The 20,574-nt window shown below is 40.3% G+C and overlaps 1 protein-coding gene across 3 annotated transcripts in view; it reads right to left on the reverse strand.

The window, feature by feature from the left end:
* PID1 (phosphotyrosine interaction domain containing 1) overlaps positions 1-20,574 on the reverse strand; it is a 219,616-nt gene that overhangs the window by 111,210 nt on the left and 87,832 nt on the right. For all 3 annotated transcript variants that reach the window (XR_014018163.1, XM_081262377.1, XM_081262378.1), the window contains exon 2: positions 7,119-7,265. Coding sequence is in view for 2 of the 3 variants with exons in the window: in XM_081262377.1 (XP_081118503.1) it covers positions 7,119-7,265 (147 nt within the window). In the remaining variant the exon portion in view is untranslated. The remainder of the gene's footprint in view (positions 1-7,118; positions 7,266-20,574) is intronic.

The following is a 20,574-nucleotide window of genomic DNA, read 5'->3' on the forward strand; positions in this document are numbered from 1 at the left end:
ATATTTCAGTGACTTAAGCCAATGCACAATAGGATTTCTGTTATTTCAACTCAAAGCATCCAAAACTATTTCTAATCTTGTTTGCCCATTAATGCCTAGACCTTTCATAGAGTATGCAATATATTCTTGTGAGTAGAGAAAGAAGTGAAGAAGGAAAATTAGGAAAGAAGGAGAGAATGACTGTTATGGTTTGGAAGCAAGAGGTACCTCAAAAGCTCATGTGTGAGGTAATGCAAGAAGGTATAGAGGACAAGTGATTGAGTTATGAGGGCCTTAACCCAATCAGCAAATCAATCCCCTGATGGGATTAATGGGGTAGTAACTGAAGGCAGGTAGGGTGAGGCTGGAGGAGGTGGGTCACTTGGGGTATGCCTTTGGGGTATATATTTGTATCTAGTGAAGGGAGATCTCTCTCTGCTTCCAGATCATCATGGGAGCTGCCTCCCTCCACCACACTCTTCTGCAATGATGTTCAGCCTCACCTTGAGCCCTGAGGAATGGAGCTGACTGCCTATGGACTGAGACCTCTGAAACCGTGAGCCCCCACATAAACTTTTCCTCCTTTACCATAAGGTAAGTTGGATCGCTGACATTCACTTCTATGACTGGCCATTTTACACAAGCACTGTGTGGTAGGATTGGGGGATTACCTGCAAAGCCTTCAGCTCTGAAATGTCTCTTCTCTGTCCTATGAAACTATAAATCACCCACATCCTTCCTGAGAGCTAAGGGACTGTCACTGCCACTCTAGAATGCAAAGAATCTCAAAAAGTAATATACAAATCGTTATGGCTTCCGGATCTTTAACACTGTCTTGGAAACTAGCTTGTTGTAGTTTCTACCCTCACAAGACAGAAAAGGGCAGTGACATCCTCAGGTGGGCTTCATGCCACGGCAGGCCCAGTGCTCTCCTTAGGAGGTGAGATGGGCAATGCCAGGCTTCTGGTGCTGGAGCAGGCCTAGGTGAGGAGCTGGGGACCCCTGCTGGCACGAAGGGACAGGAGTTGCTGGATACTTACCAAGCTGCAGACTGAAGACAAGGACAACTTTTCCATGAGCAGTGAGGTGGGAGGGCAGTGGAAAGAAAATATCCCATGCTCACCACCCTGCTCAAAGCTGCTGTGGTGCTCAAGAGAGGCACAGCTCCTGGAGACCGTCCCTGAAGATCCACCTCGGGACCCTGGCCCCACAGGGTGACACTGAGAGGGTGTAGGGGAAGGACAAGCAGCAAACCTCAAGTCAAAGCAGACAGACTCATGGCCTAAAAGAGACCTACATCAGTAACAGGTAGGTGATCCACCTCTTTCTTCCCATGCCTTGTCCTGCACGTCTTCCCCCAGTACTCCTCTCAGGTCACGGCCCCTTTTCAATGTATGGAAATCCTTACACTTGGAAATACTCACCAATCACAAACTTGATAAAGGGCTTTAAATAAAAGACATGCTATCGGATATGCTAAACCCCCAAGTCTATGCCAATTCGTTAGAACACTGCTGATACTTTACTTTAAAACACATGCACCAGGTAACTGGAGGCAGCCTCTGTACAATGGGTTTTGCATAGCACCCACATGGCCACCCAGGAACTCACTGGACCTGCTGTTTGTCATCTGTGTGTGCATCATGCATGTATGTATATGCACACTTCCCTGAGGGCTAGTAATATATGTATTTTATAATCAGCTATGTGAATTTTCATCACACACTATCCTTTGTCTAGAAAACTATATTTGAAAGCCTGAGTTCTCAAATAAAATTATATGACAAATTTAGCCCATTGTCCTCAAGTTTTCTCTTTTTTTGTAATTAAAGATAAAATTCTACTCCAATTGAACATGGTAAATCCTTGAGTCTTGGACCCTTGAATGAGATAATCCCATCTGTCTATTTTTGCTTTTGTTTCCTATGTTTTGGGGATCTTATTCTGCACAGCAAGGGAAACAGTCTACAGAGCAAAGATATAACCTATAGAATAGAAAAAAATTGCAAACTACTCATCTGACAAAGGATTAATTCCAGAATGTATCAGGAACTTTATAAACTCAATAATTAAAAACCCCAAATAATCCAATTTAAAGAGAGATCGATGATATGAATAGACGCTTCCCCCCAAAAGAAATTCAAATGATCAATATGTTTATTTAAAAAAAAATGTTCAACTTCATTAGCTGTCAAGGAAATGTAATTCAAAAACCATAAAAAAATGTCATCTCACCCCAGTTAGAATGAATATTACCAAAAAGACATAAAATAACAGACACTGGTGGGGATGGAGAGAAAAGGGAACTCTCATACACTGTTGGTCGAAATATAAATTAGTACAGTGACTATGGAGAGGTGGAGAGGTTCCTCAAGAAAGTAAAAACAGATCTAATATATGATCCAGCTTTCCCACCTCTGGGTATGTATCCAAAAGAAGTGATCTCAGCATATCAAACAGGTATCTACACACCATATTTACTGTTGCACTTTTCACAATAGCTAAGACATGGAAGCAATCTAGATACCCATCGGTGGATGGATAAAGAAAATCTTGCATATATACATAGTGGAATATTATTTAGTCACAGAAACAATGGCATCCTATCCCTACAGCAAAATGGATGGAATTGGAAGATATTATGTTGAGTGAAATAAGCCAAATGACACAGAAAGACAATGTTCTCTATCATATGTGAATGTTTAAAAAAAATCAACCAGGCTATATAATGGTGATTGCAAGAGCTGGGAAGGTTGTGGGCAAGAGGGGATGAATGGTAGGTGCCTGAATAACAGTTACCCAAACATACTTAGATAGTGATAATAAGCTCTATTGTTCTACAGACAGTGGGGTGACCATAGTTCATAATAACCTGTTAAACATTTTATAAATAAATATTAAAGAGATGCTCAAAGGCTCTAAAAACAGACTGATGAAAAGGAGACAGAAACATTAATTAATTCAATTTGATCAGTACACATTATAGACAAGTATTAAAACATCACACTCTAGTCCATGAGCATGTACAATTACTACATGTTAATAAAATTTTTAAACGTTTAAGGAGATGAAAACATTTACTACCTTGATTTAATCATCATGCAATGTGTACATATATCAAATTATAACACTATAACTCTTAAATTTGTATCATTAAAATAATAATAATTTATTTAAAAATATAGGTGGATATACTGATTCCAGCCTATTAAGGGATACAGAAACTGCAGTCTGCAGAACATAAATGGCTTGCTCAAAATTTCCTGATGCAGTTGGTCAAATGATGCCCCTGGATGGTCCTGGAAAGGCAGTGGGATCCAGTGGGGGTGAGCATGAGCTGTGGGGTCAGACTGCTGAGGGTCCAACTGAACTCTGCCAATTCCTCCCTGAATGCCCTGAAACAGGTACTAGACTGCTCTGAGCCTCAAGAAAATGATGTGTGAATTGCGGCTGCACGTGGCTCTTAAACCACTGGGTTGTCATGAGGATGAAATAATCCGTACCATGAAAAGTGCTTAAATGCATTAAAAGTGCTTCCTGTATTAACAAACAGCTGTTTGCTACCACTGTTTCTGCATTATGAGTGGGACCACTTATCATCATCATTACTATTTTATTTATTATTTATTCATCTTTATTTCTCAAAGGCTTTGACAACTATGGGGAGCAGACCCAGAGATGAGTCAATGTAAACCAGAACAATGCTTCCTGGAGAAAAAAAGTGACACGAAGCACACATCTGTGTCAATACCTGCAGAGCCCCCCGCAGTCTCCTGACCTGCTGTGGCAAATGCATCGCCACCACGCAAGTGCCCTCAGATACCATTTTCGGTTCTTAGATACCATTTTCCACCCCATCCCCCACCTCCCAGTATAAGTCATTTCTGTTACTCCCATCACATACCAGTCTGTGGTTCAAGTCCTCAAGAGCCAAGCACAGCCCACTTTCATGTAAATTACATGTATATTTTAAACTGCAGACTCCTGCTCTCCACCATGAAGCTGAGTGCTTGAATCAAGGGCTGTGGGAAGGAGGACCAGGAATTTGCCTTCCAGGGGATTCCGATACACACACAAGTTTCCAAAACACTTGTGATTTGTTTATCTGGGCACTTACCTCATTCCTTCTATTTGGCTGTGCATTGATCATCCACAAAAACTACTCTGGTTTCCTTCTCTACTCTTCCTTCCACACACAGTAGGTCAACAACAAGTACTAATTAGTAAGTGTTTGCTAATGAGGCGAAGCCACCTAGGATTCCACCATGCTAGGCAGGAGAGAAGAGGGACAAGCCATCATGGCTAGTGTGAAATCTGACCCAGCTTTTGATTCTCAAAACCATTCCAGCAAGAGTCCTAATGGGATGCAGTGGTAGTGTGGTTAAATAACTCCACTTCAGGAAAAAAAAAAAAATGTGGCAGCAATAGAGAAGAACACACAAAGACCCAGCTGCCCGAAACATGAATAGCCTGGCAAGGCGATCCTGCCAGAACCCACCGAGAATACAGATCAGAGGGAAATGGGAAATCCGAGATGAGTGAGGGTCTCAGTGGTGCGAACCCTAACCCACATTCAACTCCACTTTCCTTTGCTTCTTCCTGCCTCTTTCCCTCCCCAAACCCAAAGTTATACAAGCACAACTTGAGAGCTTTTAGGAAAAAAGAACAAGTTCTGTCTAAAGATGGAGGGTCCCAAAGGCTGGCCTGCAGCTGGGCCGGGGCTACATTGTGCTCATTATTCCTGGGACGCCTGAGCCTGAGAGAGAGTCCCTTTGCAGCTGGCATCTTGTGAGCTAAGTTACTTACTTGCAATAATCAGAGAGGAAACACTGGACTTTGTTCTTAAAGATGACTGGGAAAAATCAGGGGAGGTCTAAGGATTTTAAATAAAAATGGATTGGTTTGAAGATCTATCTTTCTTTTTTTTTTCCTAACAAAAGATCAACACAAATGTGATTGTGTCCTTAAAAATGAAAGGCTACATGCAACTCCCGTCCATTTTTACAGTTAAAATTTGAAGGTCTAAAGTTGATTGTATCCAATTTGGAGAATTGCACATTTTGCAGATTTTCTTCCTTCGGATAGAATGATCATGCTGGATAGGACCTTGAGAGGCACTGGCCTGGATCCCCAACTCTGGCATTATGATTATCCATGCCTGCAGGCACCTCCTCTTGATGATTTCTAGGGATGGAGAGTTCATAAATTTTTTACAGCCTGGTGAAATGTGTTTTTCACCTTGAATGCTGAAGTCCTTCCCTGTGTCCAGCTGTAATCAGTGCCCAGTTCCCTTGCCTTGTGGCCACACAGACTGACTCCAGCGCAACCCCTGCCCTCTTTGGCATGCTATCCTGAATTCCTTCTCTTGTTTCAATGTCCTTTTAGACATAATATAAATGAGCACAACCTAAGGCAGTACACAGAAAAAAAAAATAGCTCTTGAATCCTAAACTCTAAAGCACTGATTTTATGCTCCTAGCAAATCTGTCTTCATGTGAACACATATTCATAATTTCATATGTGGATTCGATTTTAGGTCTTTTTATTCTGTTAACTATTTTTTTTTTTAATTTTTAAAACACACTTGGCAGGCTTCATCCAATTAACCTCCCTTCCTTGTATTTGTCCCTGCTGAGTTCTTACTTTGAGGCTCCATTTTCCTAATAGGAACAGGATTCAAAATGACATGGGTCAGTCTTCTAAAGAATCTACAGCAAATCTGATCTCGTACCACTTTCCAAAGGAAAGCACTTTTTCCTAATACCTTTATGTCATCAATTCACTGAAAGCATTAAACAAAGGACCTAAGGCCAGTTCTGTGGACTCACTCTCCTCTTTTAAAACTGACCCACTGGCAGCTGCTCTGGGCACCTGAGTTATTAGCTTAACCTTATCAGGGATACTATTAAAATAGCTTCTTGAAATGGAGTCATATGTCACTTGCCTGACTCCTCACTATATATAAAACAAAGTCTAAACTCCTCGCCTTGACCACAAGACTTCCCAACCCCACCCACCCACGACTTTTCTCAACTTCCCAGGTACCCTGGCCCATTCCTCTCCATTCCAAGACCATTTCTGCCTGAGAAAATGAGCATCCCCTGTTCTATTTCCACAAGTTCTTCGCGCTGGCTCTACTCCCATTTTACAATTAGCAGGTAAACTTCATAAAATTGCTGTGGGTCTTGCTCACACTGTGCCACAGTGCCTAGCAGAAAGCAGATGCCTAGCAAGTCTGAGGCAGATGGATGTGTGAGAGGCTTCAGGCCTGCCATTGTCACCCAAGAGGGAGGGCTCAAACTGATCCCCACTATTCCAGACCCGCTTCCCCAACAATAAAATAAGGAAAGGAGTGTATCTGCAAAGCTGAAAAGAAATCCATGTGCAATCATGTATTCTCCTTGCCCCCTATTATATTTTCATCATTCAGAACAAATTTCTGATGAAAGAATATGCATAAAACATATTTTCTTTGTTATCTCTAAACCAATTGCTATTCACCATCACAAACAAGAAAGAAAAACTTATGAGGAAGAATCCAAAAGCCTACCAGAATTATACATTTCATATTCCAGTTTTGTTTCCATGTCAGCATTATAGTTTCCATAAATGAAAAATGCTTTTGTATGAATATTGAGGCATGAATATTTGTACAGATTTTGAGAGCTGAAGCAAAGCAAAAATGCAAAATTACACCAAAGGACTCAGAGTACAAATGTGGGAAAACTTTTTTTTTTTTTTAAATTTTGGGATTGTGGTGTTTTCATTCTTTATGATATGCTTTATTCAGTTTACAAATACAAAGGGAGGAATTACCCTTAAAGATTAAATTTCCCTTGCAAAGCCCAAAGTTCCATACAGCTAGAGAGAGTACAGCAAGAAAATCATTGTATTCACAAACACCAAGACCTGTTTTTCATGTGTGCCCCCAAAATGATCAAAACAATAAAGAGCATTTACATTATTAAGACAAACAAAGCAGGATATGAATTCATACCACCATCACTCAATGAGCTTGTCGTGCTAGTTGTTTAATATTTGCATTCTTAAAAACGGCTACCTTGTGAGACAAAAGATCAAAGCCACACGTGCTTGAGCCTGTCCCACCAAGAGAAGCCCTGTTGGCCACATGCCCATACCTTGCAGCCACTGTGAGTCCTGGCCTTCATCAGGGGTGTGGTGGTGCACAGCTCGATGGCCTCCGGCTCATGGAAGATGACAGCTGGGAGAGGTTCCTTTTTCAGTGTGAGGACATTCAATTTAGACTTCAGCATGGTCTGAAAGTGCTGAAAGACAGGAAAATAAGCCACATACACTTAAGCAGCTTGGACTCGCATGTGGAGCAACTGGATGTCGAACTTAGTAGCAAAATCTTTGTCCTATTATCTCTGTTTTAGTGAGCAAGGCCAAGAAATATTAACTAAATGGAGAGGGCAAAATCCGGTCAGGTTGCTACTAATGCAAAACTGGGAGAGAGCCATCCCTAAGCAGAGACCATCTGCACCCAGGACCTTATGGTCCAGAGGAGATTTTCGAAGGTGTCGTATTGGATGAATTCCTAAAGAGGTAATTCAGGTAGATTCAGCCACACCAGTAAAGATGATCAGAAGGGGATGGTGCAGAACTGTTTGAGAAAGTCCACAGGGATCACAGGAGGAGAAGAACAAGTGAAGCAGCTCTCTACCCTCCCCAGCTCTTGCACGCACTGGCTGTAGAACTTCGGGAAATTCATTACTTCTCATTAGATTATTTTAATCTGATGTCTTGGGGCCATGATCTTAGGTAAGTATCTTTTGGTGGCACTGTTTTGAAGTATGCCCTGAATCCAGCTACTCTGAGTTACTAATGTCTATACCACCCTGTCCAAGACTGAATCATTGCTTGGTTTATTATTACAGCATTTACACTCGTCCCATCACTTCTAACTTTGTCCCTTTGGTGACCACTGCCATCCAGAGAATATCCTACTAAACCACAAACGTTGAATGCCACATCTCTGCTCATACTCTCCCAAGTCTTCCCATCTCTTCATGGAATAAGTTCTTGGCCTTGGCCTTTGAGGCCATCAGTAATGCAGAAACCCATTGTCCCTCTACATTCATCTCCCACCCCTTCCACTCTCATTTGTGGATCCAGCCACTGTGACTTCCTCATTCTTCCAAGAATTAGCCTTGCTAATGCTGCTCCTGCCCCTAGGTATTTGCAGACCTTATTTTCCTTGCTCCCTGATCAAATCTCACCTCTTGTCAACATTAACTGAAAGAGCACATGTGCATTCTCACAAACACACTCAAACAGATCTGCATACGTGTGCATACACTTGGCTTAACACGCCCTTTGCACTCACAGGGTCCCATTCTAGGACAGCCTCAGACGGGCTCCAGGCTTAGTTTAATGCTTTTGGTTTAATGTCACTTTCTGAAAATTCTGAATAATTTCATCACTGAACTTGTGTGTTGCAAGTGAGGTCTAATGGACACTGGAACACATCTATGAGTCAAGGAGATATTCACCGTTTGCACCTTCCCATTCTTGCCACCCATCTGCATCAGTGATAGAATACTGATAGACCCATGGCAGGTAGGAAGCCAGTTAAGAGTCAAGGTGAATGCAAGGTCAGCATGCGAAGCCTGTGACTGAGAAAGGAGGGGCACCCAGAGCCCCTAGAGGCCACACTGGGTGACCAGAACTTTCTCCAAATGCAGGAAGAAGTCAATTGTGTACTAAGAAGCATGATGAAGAAGGAATCCTTCCTATCCTTCCCGGCCCACGTTGCTTCCTTGAGTCAGGCCGCCACTTGCACTGAAAACGATGCTGTGACTTTTCCAGAAAGAGATTCATGGAAAAAGGAAAGGCTTTATGTTTTAGACCATTTCATAGAAGGTTTTTGTTTCTTTCTTTGTTTCAAATAGAAGACACTGATTTTGTTTTTACGTATGTGGCAACTGAACCCAGGAACCACATCCCCAGGACTTTTTAAATTTTTTTTTTTTAATTTTGAGATACTCTGCCTTCAAATTTGTTTTCAAATTTACCTAATCAGCTCCCACAATCACATAGGTCAGTTCCTAAAAAAAAAAGAAATCTCTTTATATGCATCTTTTTTTGTGGTAGGGAGCAGTGTACTAGGTATTGAACTCAGGGACTCTCGACCACTGAGCCACATCCCTAGCCCTATTTTGTGTTTTCTCTAGAGACAGGGTCTCACTGAGTTGCTTAGCACCTTGCTTTTGTTGAGGCTGTTTTTGAACTCATGATCCTCCTGCCCCAGCCTCCTGAGCCACTGGGATGACAGGCATGCACCTCTGTGGCCAGCTTGCTATACATCTTCATATAGTTCTGTTTTTCTCTGGTTGAACTTTGATGGACATAACTCCCTTTTAGGAAACAAAGTTGCCAGCTCTGATACTTTTCAAATGGGAAAGCAACTTGCTCTTATATTCCCCAGAGAATTGGTTTGTTCATAAGTCACTGGGAGCCAGGGTGGGGGCAGGCAGGAAAGAAGGAGGCGATGGAGGAAGGGCAAGTCTTCTTATGAATCCGGAAGCTTCTGCTTTGCTGTTAATTGATTTCTTTCCGATGGAGGGTGTGAGTTTGGAGGTGCAAAGTGGTGTGAATGCTTGGGAGGAGCCATGTGGATCACTGAGAGTGAGAGCTGAAGGTGTTCGGCCTCTGCGGGAGAGGAACTAGGGCCCGTGGGTGAGTGCGAGTAAGGAGGGAGCAGTTGCAAAGACAAGTAGGGACATGGTCCTGAGACTACAAGAGGAATGTGAAACCACGGGTCATCTAGGTCGGACTTCTGCCAGGAAGTAAACTCCTGTAAAGGACTCTGAAAACAGCACCCTCTCAAGAGGGTGGATGCCCACCCTGCCCATAAGTTCTGAGATTGTCTCCTATCATCATCGTCCAATTATTGGACCAAATTCCACAGCCACTTACTCAGCCCCAAGCACACGGAGACTGGAAGTTGTGGGCTGGCACACATCCTGCCCCCTTGATTACTTGACAGGAGCCAACTAAAAGATACACATAGTTAAAAGAAAGAAAGGAAAAAAAAAAGCCTTAATTGTAGAGAAGAAAATAAAGAAGTTCAAATTCCACCTCTGGGTGACATGTTACACAACGTCACCTGCCTCGCTGTTCAGAGCCCGGCTTCCCCAGCCATTCAGCATTTGCTCACCTATGTATCCACCCACCTTTCCCAAACAACTACGTGGACCCAGGTATGGTTGCAGGCACAACTAGAGCAGAAATCAAATGTTAGTCTCTGCATAGAAGGGTTCCTCCTGATGGTGAGGGGGAGCCACGTGTCTAGGAGAGTTCTTTAGGACAGCTAATAAGAGAGGCTAAGATAATACATAAAAGTGAAATACAGGAAATGATTTCTTTGAGTTTTTTCACTTCTAATGCTTTTGTCCTTTTTGCCCCCTATGAAAATAGAAAATTAACAGAAGAAATAAAATGTAGATTACATGATGAATTGTCATGGCTGTCATAAGACATCTTTTATGGCAAATTAACATTGGATGTAACCAGTTTGCTATCATAAGAGTTTGGTAGTACAAGGGAAAGAGTTGGAAATATTTCTGACAAGAACATTCTCCTGATCCCTTCCTGTGGGAAACTTCTCTGCCACTCTATGCTGCATTGTGGAATGAGGTTCCCTGCCCCTGGTATTGTGACCCAAAGCATATGTGACACAGGCTGACCATCTGAGTGCCTCATGTCCCTGCCCAAAGGCACTGGTTCAGAGGCAACTCAAGATTGGCCAACCACCACTGTCCTCCTGGGAGATCAACATATACACTGAGGGGTGTGAGTCCTGAGCTGCTTGCTGACTCTCCTACTCTTCAAATTCAGTCTGAGACTGAGACCACCAAAGGGGAAGCTGAGAAACAGAGAAACCCAGCCAGACACCATTGAGCCCCTGGATCCAGCTGTGTCTGAGTTGGATCCATCCATGGGCACACTTAGAATGTGAATCAGTATGTCCCCTTTTTGCTTACGCAAGATGGAGTTAGGCATATGATCCTTTCAACTAAGAGTCTATCAATATAAACTACTTGTAATGAAAAATAACCTGTGAAAATAAAATGTAGTCACTATCAAAAAATTATAAGAGGACTTCATCGACTTTAAACTGTAGAAATGTGAGTTAACCTTATCTTTTTAAAAAAATAAGTGAATCTTGTACTTATTTGAACAAGTAAAGCCTTAATGATAAAGTACCCAGTAATAATCTCAAGTAGGTAGCATAATCCTCAGGTTATTCATGTCTAAGATAAAGCCCTCAGAGCTGCTGCCTAGGGGAGATGAGCTTCAAGTCTTCAGAGAAGGCCACACAATGTACCTGCAGTGACCCCTAATTTAGGTGGCAAGTGCTCTAACTTGGGTTACAAAGACCCAGAAGTGAAACCCAGCTCTGCCAGAGCCACAGGGCCTTGTGTTTCCTGGGCCTCGATTTTCTCTAATCTGTCAACTCTACAATACTACACTATCCCATGTCCAAAATGATATGGCTTGTTCTTTACAGAAACAGTACGATCAAAATAAGGCAACTTAAAGGAACCCAATTCAGTTGCATTATACAAGAGCAACAAAAGAGGAATGGAATAGGGGAGCTTAAGGAAAGCCACTCTCCCAAATCAAAGATGCACAGAATTCCATAAAGAAAATGTGTTATTCATTCTTAAAGGGAAGTGAATAATGTTGTAGAAAATTAGAGCTCTGCCACGGACAAATTAAACAAAGCTCAGCTTTCTGCATTTGGTGCTTTATGTGTGAACCCAAAATAGAGCCTCTAAATCAAACCCCATTATGTGATGGGGTAATCGCCATGCCCTGTATAATTTTACAGTTGGCTCTGCTTCCTACTGCTATTCAGACATTAATCTCTGACAGTTTAGCAGGCGGAGATTTACATATTTTACCAATTCAAATTGGGTGTATCTCACCTTTGTATTGATTCCGTATCCAAAATATAAAGCATCTTTGGAAGTCAAATCCTGCTTCCCTTTTTATTTTATAAATAACTGGAACATTATCCTCACTCAAATTAGACAGAAAGCATTAAAATTTTAATCTTCTGCCCATCATTGCATCTTGAAGGCTGACTATAATGGTCAGTTGTAACTTGCAAATTACTGATTCAGTAATGCCCCTCATCAAGCTCCAAAAATATTGCAAATGCTCTTCGGAAGAGAACCACAAGGAACAAGTGGGTGAATCACATTAATGAAAAACTTCAGCACCCCCGAAAAATGTTAATTTGTACAAGTGCACAAAAATCAGTAGGGCTTTGACATTCCACTTATTACTACATTTGATTTTATTACTTAGGGGGTATGCAAGAATAAATGAATCTCACTTGTGCTTTTCTTACATTTTATACCAATTATTTTGTAGAAGCTATGTTCAGGCCCCAAATGAGAAAAGGAACAATGGTGATACTCTTTTGGGAGGGACCTTTAAGAAGATATTTAGCTTATATTTTAAAACTTAAATTCTTAGATTTTTACTTCTAAGTGTTTGTTCTAGTGTTTTCAGAAAATAGCATAAAAGAAAAAATTGTTAAACAGAAAACAGTTTGCATATAACAAACTCATTTTGAGTGAATAAAAGAACATTTGGCTATTAAATTCAGCTTTTATTTGAACATTTTTAATGCAAAGGGGTTTGTTTATGTATTTGTTTTTATTCTTTTTAAAAGTAAAGCAGGGTTGGATGATTTCCCAAAATCTAGGACACATACACAAAACTGAACCACTTGATTTCAAGAATTAATTTTTAATGTAGTTTATCAACCCAGTAGTTACAGAGAAAAAAGACCTACATGAATTTGCCATTTACCGTCTCGCTGCAAATCATTCTAGTTAACTGGTTTATTCAAAAAAATTTCAAGACCTACATATAAACTCTATGACTATAGATTGTCTATATCTATTAAAAAGACAGCTATGGATAAACTAAGTGAAAATATTCACATTCACATACCAACATTTTTTTTCATGCAGTTTTTATTATGGAGGCTTTTTTCTTTTTCAACATCACAGATTCTCTCAAGAGATCACATAGGAGAGGCACAAAAATATCTTCATGCCAGTCCAAGAAACACGGGAAAACCCTAGGGCATGTGGAGGGCTCATTCACTCAGGAGTGAGCATGTATGTTAAGTATATGTCTATCAAAATATAAATTAGCATATGTACTTTAAATAAATAAGCACATATAATAAATAGCCATATGTATATATACTTACAAGCATATATATTTAAATAAGCATAAATAAATAAGCATATACATATTTTTTCACCAACACACATTTAATTATAGTTGTATATACATAACCTCTCTCTTGTTCACATAGGATATATTCCAAGAAACCTTGTGGATGCTTGAAACTGCAGATAGTACTGAACCCTGTACATACTGAGCTTTTTCTGTATATACATGCCTATGATAAAGTTTAATTGATAGATTAGGAAGAGGAAGAGATTAACAATAATACCTAATAATAAGAGCCAGTCATGGTGGTGCACACCTGTAACCCCAATGACTAAGGAGGCTGAGGCAGGAAGATCGCAAGTTCAAGGCCAACCTTAGGAATTTAGCAAGCCCCTGTCTCAAAACAAAAAGCTGAAAAGTGCTGGGGGAACAGCTCAGTGGTAGAGTACTCCTGGGTTCCATCCCTAACACCATGAAATAAACAAAACAAAAACTAGCAACAAAGCAAGACAGGTACAACAATACACTGTAATAAATGTTATATGAATGTTGTCTCTCTCAAAATATTTTATTGTGCTTTTCACTTTTGCACTTAAAGGAAGCATTTTATGGCGTCCCTTCAGAATTTCTGAGTTGCTAACATCACTACCCTCCCTCCCTCCCTCCCTCCCTCCCTTCCTTCCTTCCTTCCTTTCTTTCTGTGGATTGAACCCAGGGGTCCTCTACTACTGAGCTACACCTCCATCTCCCTTTTTAAAAATTATTTTTCTATGTTGAGATGGGGGTTCACTAAACTGCCAAGGTTGGCTTCAAACTTGAGATCCTCCTGCCTCAGTCTCTCACGTAGCTGGGATGAAAGGCATGCCGGGTTAGCATCACTACTCTTGCACTTTGGGACCATTGCTTATAAAACAAGAGCACTGTGATACTGCAACAGTCCAGTTGATAATTGTAATGACTTCTAAGTGAATAATGAGCAGGTAGCAAATGCAGCATGGATACACAGGAAGATGAATTATTCATTTCCTGGTGGGACAGACTAGGACAGCACCAAAGTTCATCATGCTACTAAGAATGAAGCATAATTTAAGACACTAATTGTTGATTTCTTAAATTTTCCACTTAATACTTTTGGACTGTTGTTGCCTGTGGGTAACTGACACTGCAGAGAGTGAAACCACAATAAGGGGAGACTACTATGTGTAAATGTGTACTACTATGTCTCTGTGTGTCTATGTATGTATGTTTCAGATTAAAAACAAAAATAAATAAATATGCAGCTTCTCTAGCTTAAGTAGTTTCTGTTATCTTCTAACTATTTTTCTATTCGTAAATAGTATTTTTCTACTTTTCTAATTGGGAACAGTTAAATGACCTATTGTTAAATATGGGTTGCAACTGCGATATATATATATATATATAATTAAAAATCTGCATTTCCACTTATCTTGAAAAATCAGAAGTGCAAAATTAACCTGCATTTCTCAAGGCAACAATCATCTCCTGCTGATTGTTTAAATTGTCCCTAATGACCTGAGGCTTTCTTCAGCCATAGATCATAGTCTCCTTTTGCCCAAAAAGCAAGTTCTCTCTTCTATAATAACTGCCAGTGGCTTTTTTTTTTTTAGTAGTCATATCATATCTTTCCAAATTTACTACTATTGATTATTTGGTTGACCCTCATAGGCACGCAAATTTGCAATTCCTGATGTAAAACAACAAAGGCTACAAGCACAGAACAAAAACTTTACCCACTCAAGAGGCAGAAAAATTAAGTACAGCTGAATTAAATCATGCTAATATTTAAATTATAAAAATTCAACCCAGAGAGTGTAAGTAAGGGAATGACAGACAAGAGCAATAACATCAATAGGTGAACACGTCTGTCCCTCCACTCAATGACTATGGGACTGGAAGAAACGCTAAAGAATTTCCTCTTCTCTAAGTCACTGATTCCTACTTGCCCCTGGTGGTATATCTTGTGGCACTGAATATAATTTAACTGCTAAAGATCAGTAGGTTTATCTGGGGTGAAAATGGGAGTTCAAAGCCCAATTTGAGTCAAATGTATGCAAGATGATATATCATGAGCTCTGTAATGTTTTAAATAATCATTAAAAAAAAAGATCAGTAGGTTTTTCTTCTGCTTTTAAGGAATATGCATTACTAGAAACCAGAGTGACCCTCACTTAAAACAATAAAACTTGAGAAAACTTAGGCAATGACAGTTTGTGAGGCCCTGGGTGTCAGGCAACAAGGCCAGCAGTCCATGAGAGACATAAAACAAATGATATGAGCCATTCAACTGCCCAGCTCACTGCCTTGAAAGAGTCTGAAGGCCACTGTGCAGGGAGGAGACACAAAGGCAGGGCCCAGCAGACTCCCGAGCTAAGAGGACAGAGATGAAAGCAGGGAGACAAAGAGGGGCACTGCACAGAGAGAGGATTCTGTGAACCTCCAGAGGGTCCTCTTAAATATTCATCTGAGTACTGATCAGCATATGAATGAAAGGAAACCAACCAAGGCTGGAAAAGAACCTCTGGGAAGGATTAGAGTTCTGTCGCCCTCCAGGCCTGCTCACACCAGCCAGGCTGCAGGCACTCAGCTGTCAGGCCCTTGAGTAGCATCCTCAGGAGGGTCTAGGCTCTCAGGTGAGGAGCCATTAGCACCAGACCACATGCCACTCTGGCCCCACCCTTCAGATCTGGAAAGGAAGATTCTGGAAAAGGATCAAATTGTTTCCAAGTAATCAACAGGATACAGTGACAACACAAACTTGAAGAATGATCATAGGAATACAAAACTATCCTACACCCAGCAAGGTAAAATTCAAAATGTCTCACATTCATTGAAAAGAATTAATGGGCATGCAAAATGGCAAGAAAATAAAAGTTATAATGAGGAGATAAGCCAATTAGTGGAAACCTACCTGAATCGACACAGGTGTTATAAATGAGCTGGCAGTGACGTGAGTACTGTATTCTTTGTGTTCAATACTGCTCTGGAGGTTTTATTCAGGGCAAAAAGACAAGCAAAAGAAAGAAAAGGCTCCATATTGGAAGGCAAAGGTACAACTGTCTGTGTTTACAATGTAATCATCTAAGATTCCCCACTAACCCAACATAGGTTAATGAAATAGCTACTAGAGCTAATACGTGAGGGTAGCAAGGTCGAAGGACATGAGATCGATACATAGAACTCCATTGTTTTTAAGACTCCAGCAATGAAGGTATATGTCCATGAAAGAGTTTCTCACCAGTGTTCATCACAGCTATGTTTTCAACAGCCACAAACTGAAACAAGTTGAATATTCCTTGTCAGACAGATGGATAGACAAACTGTGGTATGTCCTTTCAAGGGAACACCACGGAATAAAACAGAAAGGAATAAACTCTCATTATGTACTATAATAAGGACAAATCATCATAATCACCCTGAGAACACAAGCACAAAAAGAGACATACTGTAGAACCCCACTTATATAAAGTTCTAAGAAATATAAACTGATGTACAGTGACCAAAAGTGGATCAGTCATGGCCTAGAAATAGGGGATGCAGGGAGGAGCTCCAAGAACACAAAGCAGACTCCATGGTGATGGTTTCATAAATGAATGCAAATATGCAAAACAATCAAACTGTACTTTGAAAGTATAGAGTCTATTGTGTGTTGAGCCTGCCTTAGCAAAGTTATTTTTCAGAGGAAAAAACAATTTCATATCGCCCTTTGATCCAATCAAACTGCTTCATCTGGTGCTCCATGTTATAGGAAAACATGACTGAGCTGAACAGGGTAAGAAACAAATCCTGATCTCTGGAAGGATCCTAAAGAATTTCCCAAGTAAAATTTGACTGTAGGGCTTTTGTCCTTCTAGGCTGACTTTAGAATCCATTGCTGACATTTTATACTCATTAATAGTCAGTGTCCTTCTGAGTGGATAAATGGTGGAGTTTAAGTCTGGGGCAAGGAAAGCACAAGATGAAACCAGAACATCTTGTTGAGTCATAAACTAAGAATGTGCTCATAAAATGATGGGGACATGCCAAATGAATACTGGCAGCCACCTGAAGGAGCACTCAGTGGCCAACATTGTACAATCTGAGGGACAATTATGGATCACAGCCCATGAATAGGTTGATGAGCAAATTTGATATGATGGAGGAAAGAAAGGAAAAAGAAAGAAGAAAGACTTCTTATAGAACAATCACACTTAATAAATATGGAACTCAGAAAGCTAAAGTCACCATTAACACCAGAATATTGTGTTTTATTTTGTGAATCACTGTTTAAGGCTACAATTACTAAACAAAATAGGATGAAGATCAAGATATTTGTATTGTTTCAAAGACTCTTTCCAGAAGATATTTATTTTATAAACAGAAATACAGAAACCCAATCAAAATCTGTGAGACATGACCTAACCAAGTGACCAAAGCCACCATCACCAACAATGACACACTCTCTCCCTAGACACTGTACACCAAGAAGGGCACAGCACCACTTCTGTAGAATCCTTGCCAAAAATGAATAACCTGAACTTTAATCATTAAAACATATGGACAAACCCAAATTGAGAGGTAAAGAATAATAGTCCAGGACCCTCCAAAATGTTAAGGTCACAAAAAGGAGAGAATAACAGAACTGATCACAATAAGGCACTAAGGAGACATGACAACCAAATACCATATTTGTCATCTATTCCAGAGAAATAGCTTCGTGGGACAACCGACAAAATTTGAAAAATGACTGAAAATTATGTAATAGTATTTTGCCAATATCACTTTCCTGGATTTTGTTATTGTATTATGATTGCTATTATACTATTACATTATTATTTCTATTATAAAATGTTATCATTTGAAGAAGCTTGGGAATTCTCTGTACTGTTTTTGACATTTAAAAAATGTAAAGTATTTTCAAAATGAAAAGTTGAAAAAATGAAAATAGTTCTTGACTTTCTGAGTTTTTATTTAGGTTATTGATAAGCATCACTTGTATGTTTTCAACCAATATTTTAAGGCTAATTTTGCATTTGAGTCATGCTCATATTTTAGCATCATAAAGATATTATTCTACTGAAGCTTATTATTCTCATCATAAAGATATTATTCTACTGAAGCTTATTATTCTAGTTTTTGACAAGAAATCTTCCATACTTCTTATTTTTGACCCTCTGAAATACATCTTTTCTTTCTGACACCCTTCAAGATTTTTTGTTTTTAGATTTCAACTGTTTAAACACTATATGAGTATAGCTATATGACTTTTTCAGTACTTTTTCTCTTTAGTGTTCTTTGAGCCTCTTGGATCTGTAGGTCTATAATTTTATATCTTTTATTATTTTTGGAAATTTTCCAACAATTTTCAATATTTCTTCTATCCTATTCTCTTTCTTCTCCTTCTAGGATTCTAATTACATATCTGTTAATCCCACTTAATGCTGTCCCAAAGATCTATTTATATATATTTTATCATTGTGCTTCAGTTTGGGTAACTTTTATTGGTCTATACTCAAGTTCACTTACTTTTCCTTTGACTATTAACTCTACTAATGAACTCTTTAAATGCCTTCTTCATCTCTCCTACCTTGTTGGAATTGCTCCTATTGTTCATGTTTTCTATAACAGTTACATTTGACTATTTCTTATAGTTTCTTTTTGTTGAAATCCCCATATGTCCATATATGCAGGCATGCACTCCACTGTTTCTACTAGAACAGTTCATACACTAATCAAAATTACTTTAAATTCCATATCTGAGGCATCTGCAAGTTTTGTTACATTAATAGATATTTTATCTTCAAAGTGGGTATTTTCTTCTTCTCTCTCTCTTTGTGTGTATGTGTGTGTGTGTGTGTGTGTGTGAGAGAGAGAGAGAGAGAGAGAGAGAGAGAGAGATAGAAAGAGAGAGAGAGAGAGAGAGATTTTAATTAAATGGTGGACATCAGGCATAATAGATCTGGGGTGACCAGCACTTTTACATGAAAATGACCACATCTCTTCTGCTTAGGATAATTGCCGTGGGGTGTCAAGGAAACCTAGTCGGATTAGGCTGATCTGGGGCTATGATTCCTCTAGATTAACCTGTCCTTGAGAGGTTAATACCACTCCAATATTGCTCAATATTCCTGGTGTCTCAGTATTCCAGTTCTGCCCTCACACCTCTATGCTGTGACGCAGAGAAGGTCTCTCCCCTTGCTCTCACCTTCTCCAAGAAGATTGACTGTGATTGTTTGATACTAGGGGCCTTTCACCCTGGGGCAGGGAAGAGTTCTTCTGGTCCTATCTCAGCCTCTGGCAGGTTGTATCCTTTAGTCCTAGGATGGGCCTTTCTCTGTGACCCTGACTTGGCACCAGGTGGAGAAGACCTCTAAAGGTCTGGCCTGGGGTGTTTTCCTGCCATTGCCCCAGGTGTAGAGGACTTGTTTTCTTTTCCTTGCACAAACGGCAGTGGATCTGTACCTAACCCCCAGAGAGCAACAGAACCTGTCACTTGACCCCAGCTGTAAAGTCTCCCGTTGCTTTGGGAGAGAAGAATCCAGGAGGGGCTTTGTGTGTGGTGACCACCCTCCTCTCAGCCTGCACCAATATCTGGAGTCCTGGTTCCCAATCTCTCTCCCCAGTTGTGGTGTATTGGGAAAAGCCTATGAGTTGGTGAAAACTCTCTTTGGGTATCCAGCTACAAGCTGCTCTACTCTCCGAGGTTACCCCACAATTGACCTTTGAAATAATTTTAGCTGAATCTTTCTAATTCTCTTGGATTATGGACCATGGTGCCCCCGCGTTCTATATGTTGCAGGCTACAGCAATATAGTATGATCCCCCAGCTCTTTACTGTGTCAAAGGGAAGGTATAATTCCATGAATTATCTGGCTTTTTCTTGGTAAGATGAAGATGATGTTTTGTCTAGTCTTCTACAACCTAGACAGAAGCCAACAGTAAAACTTATATTTTTAATCAGCAAAAAAACAAGTGCATTGAGTAATGCTTTGTCCTTAAGACACAAATAAAATGTCCACTTGAACATGACCTACAATTTCCTAACCTCACCTTTTTCCAACTCAGATATTTACATCTCCGTGGATGCTGACCACTGTCTGGGTGTGGTGAGCTTCCTATCTGCCTTCGCAGACACCTTTCTTGATGTACACATTGCTCCCAGCTTCTCTCTCAAGTAAATGGAGAACATGAACCCCTCAACTCTCCAGGAAGAACCCAGAGTCACAGAATGCTAAGAACAAAAGCAACCTTCCAGACGACTTCCAACTCCCTCATTTCACAGATGGGGATGCTAGAGCCCAGAGAAGGGAGGAGATAAATCTGAGGTCACCCAGGGATAAGACTTTCCCGGACAACTGGAGCCAGAACCCCAGG

This window comes from Spermophilus citellus, assembly GCF_964194105.1.
Source record: "Spermophilus citellus genome assembly, chromosome: 11".
NCBI classification, from domain to species: domain Eukaryota; kingdom Metazoa; phylum Chordata; class Mammalia; order Rodentia; family Sciuridae; genus Spermophilus; species Spermophilus citellus.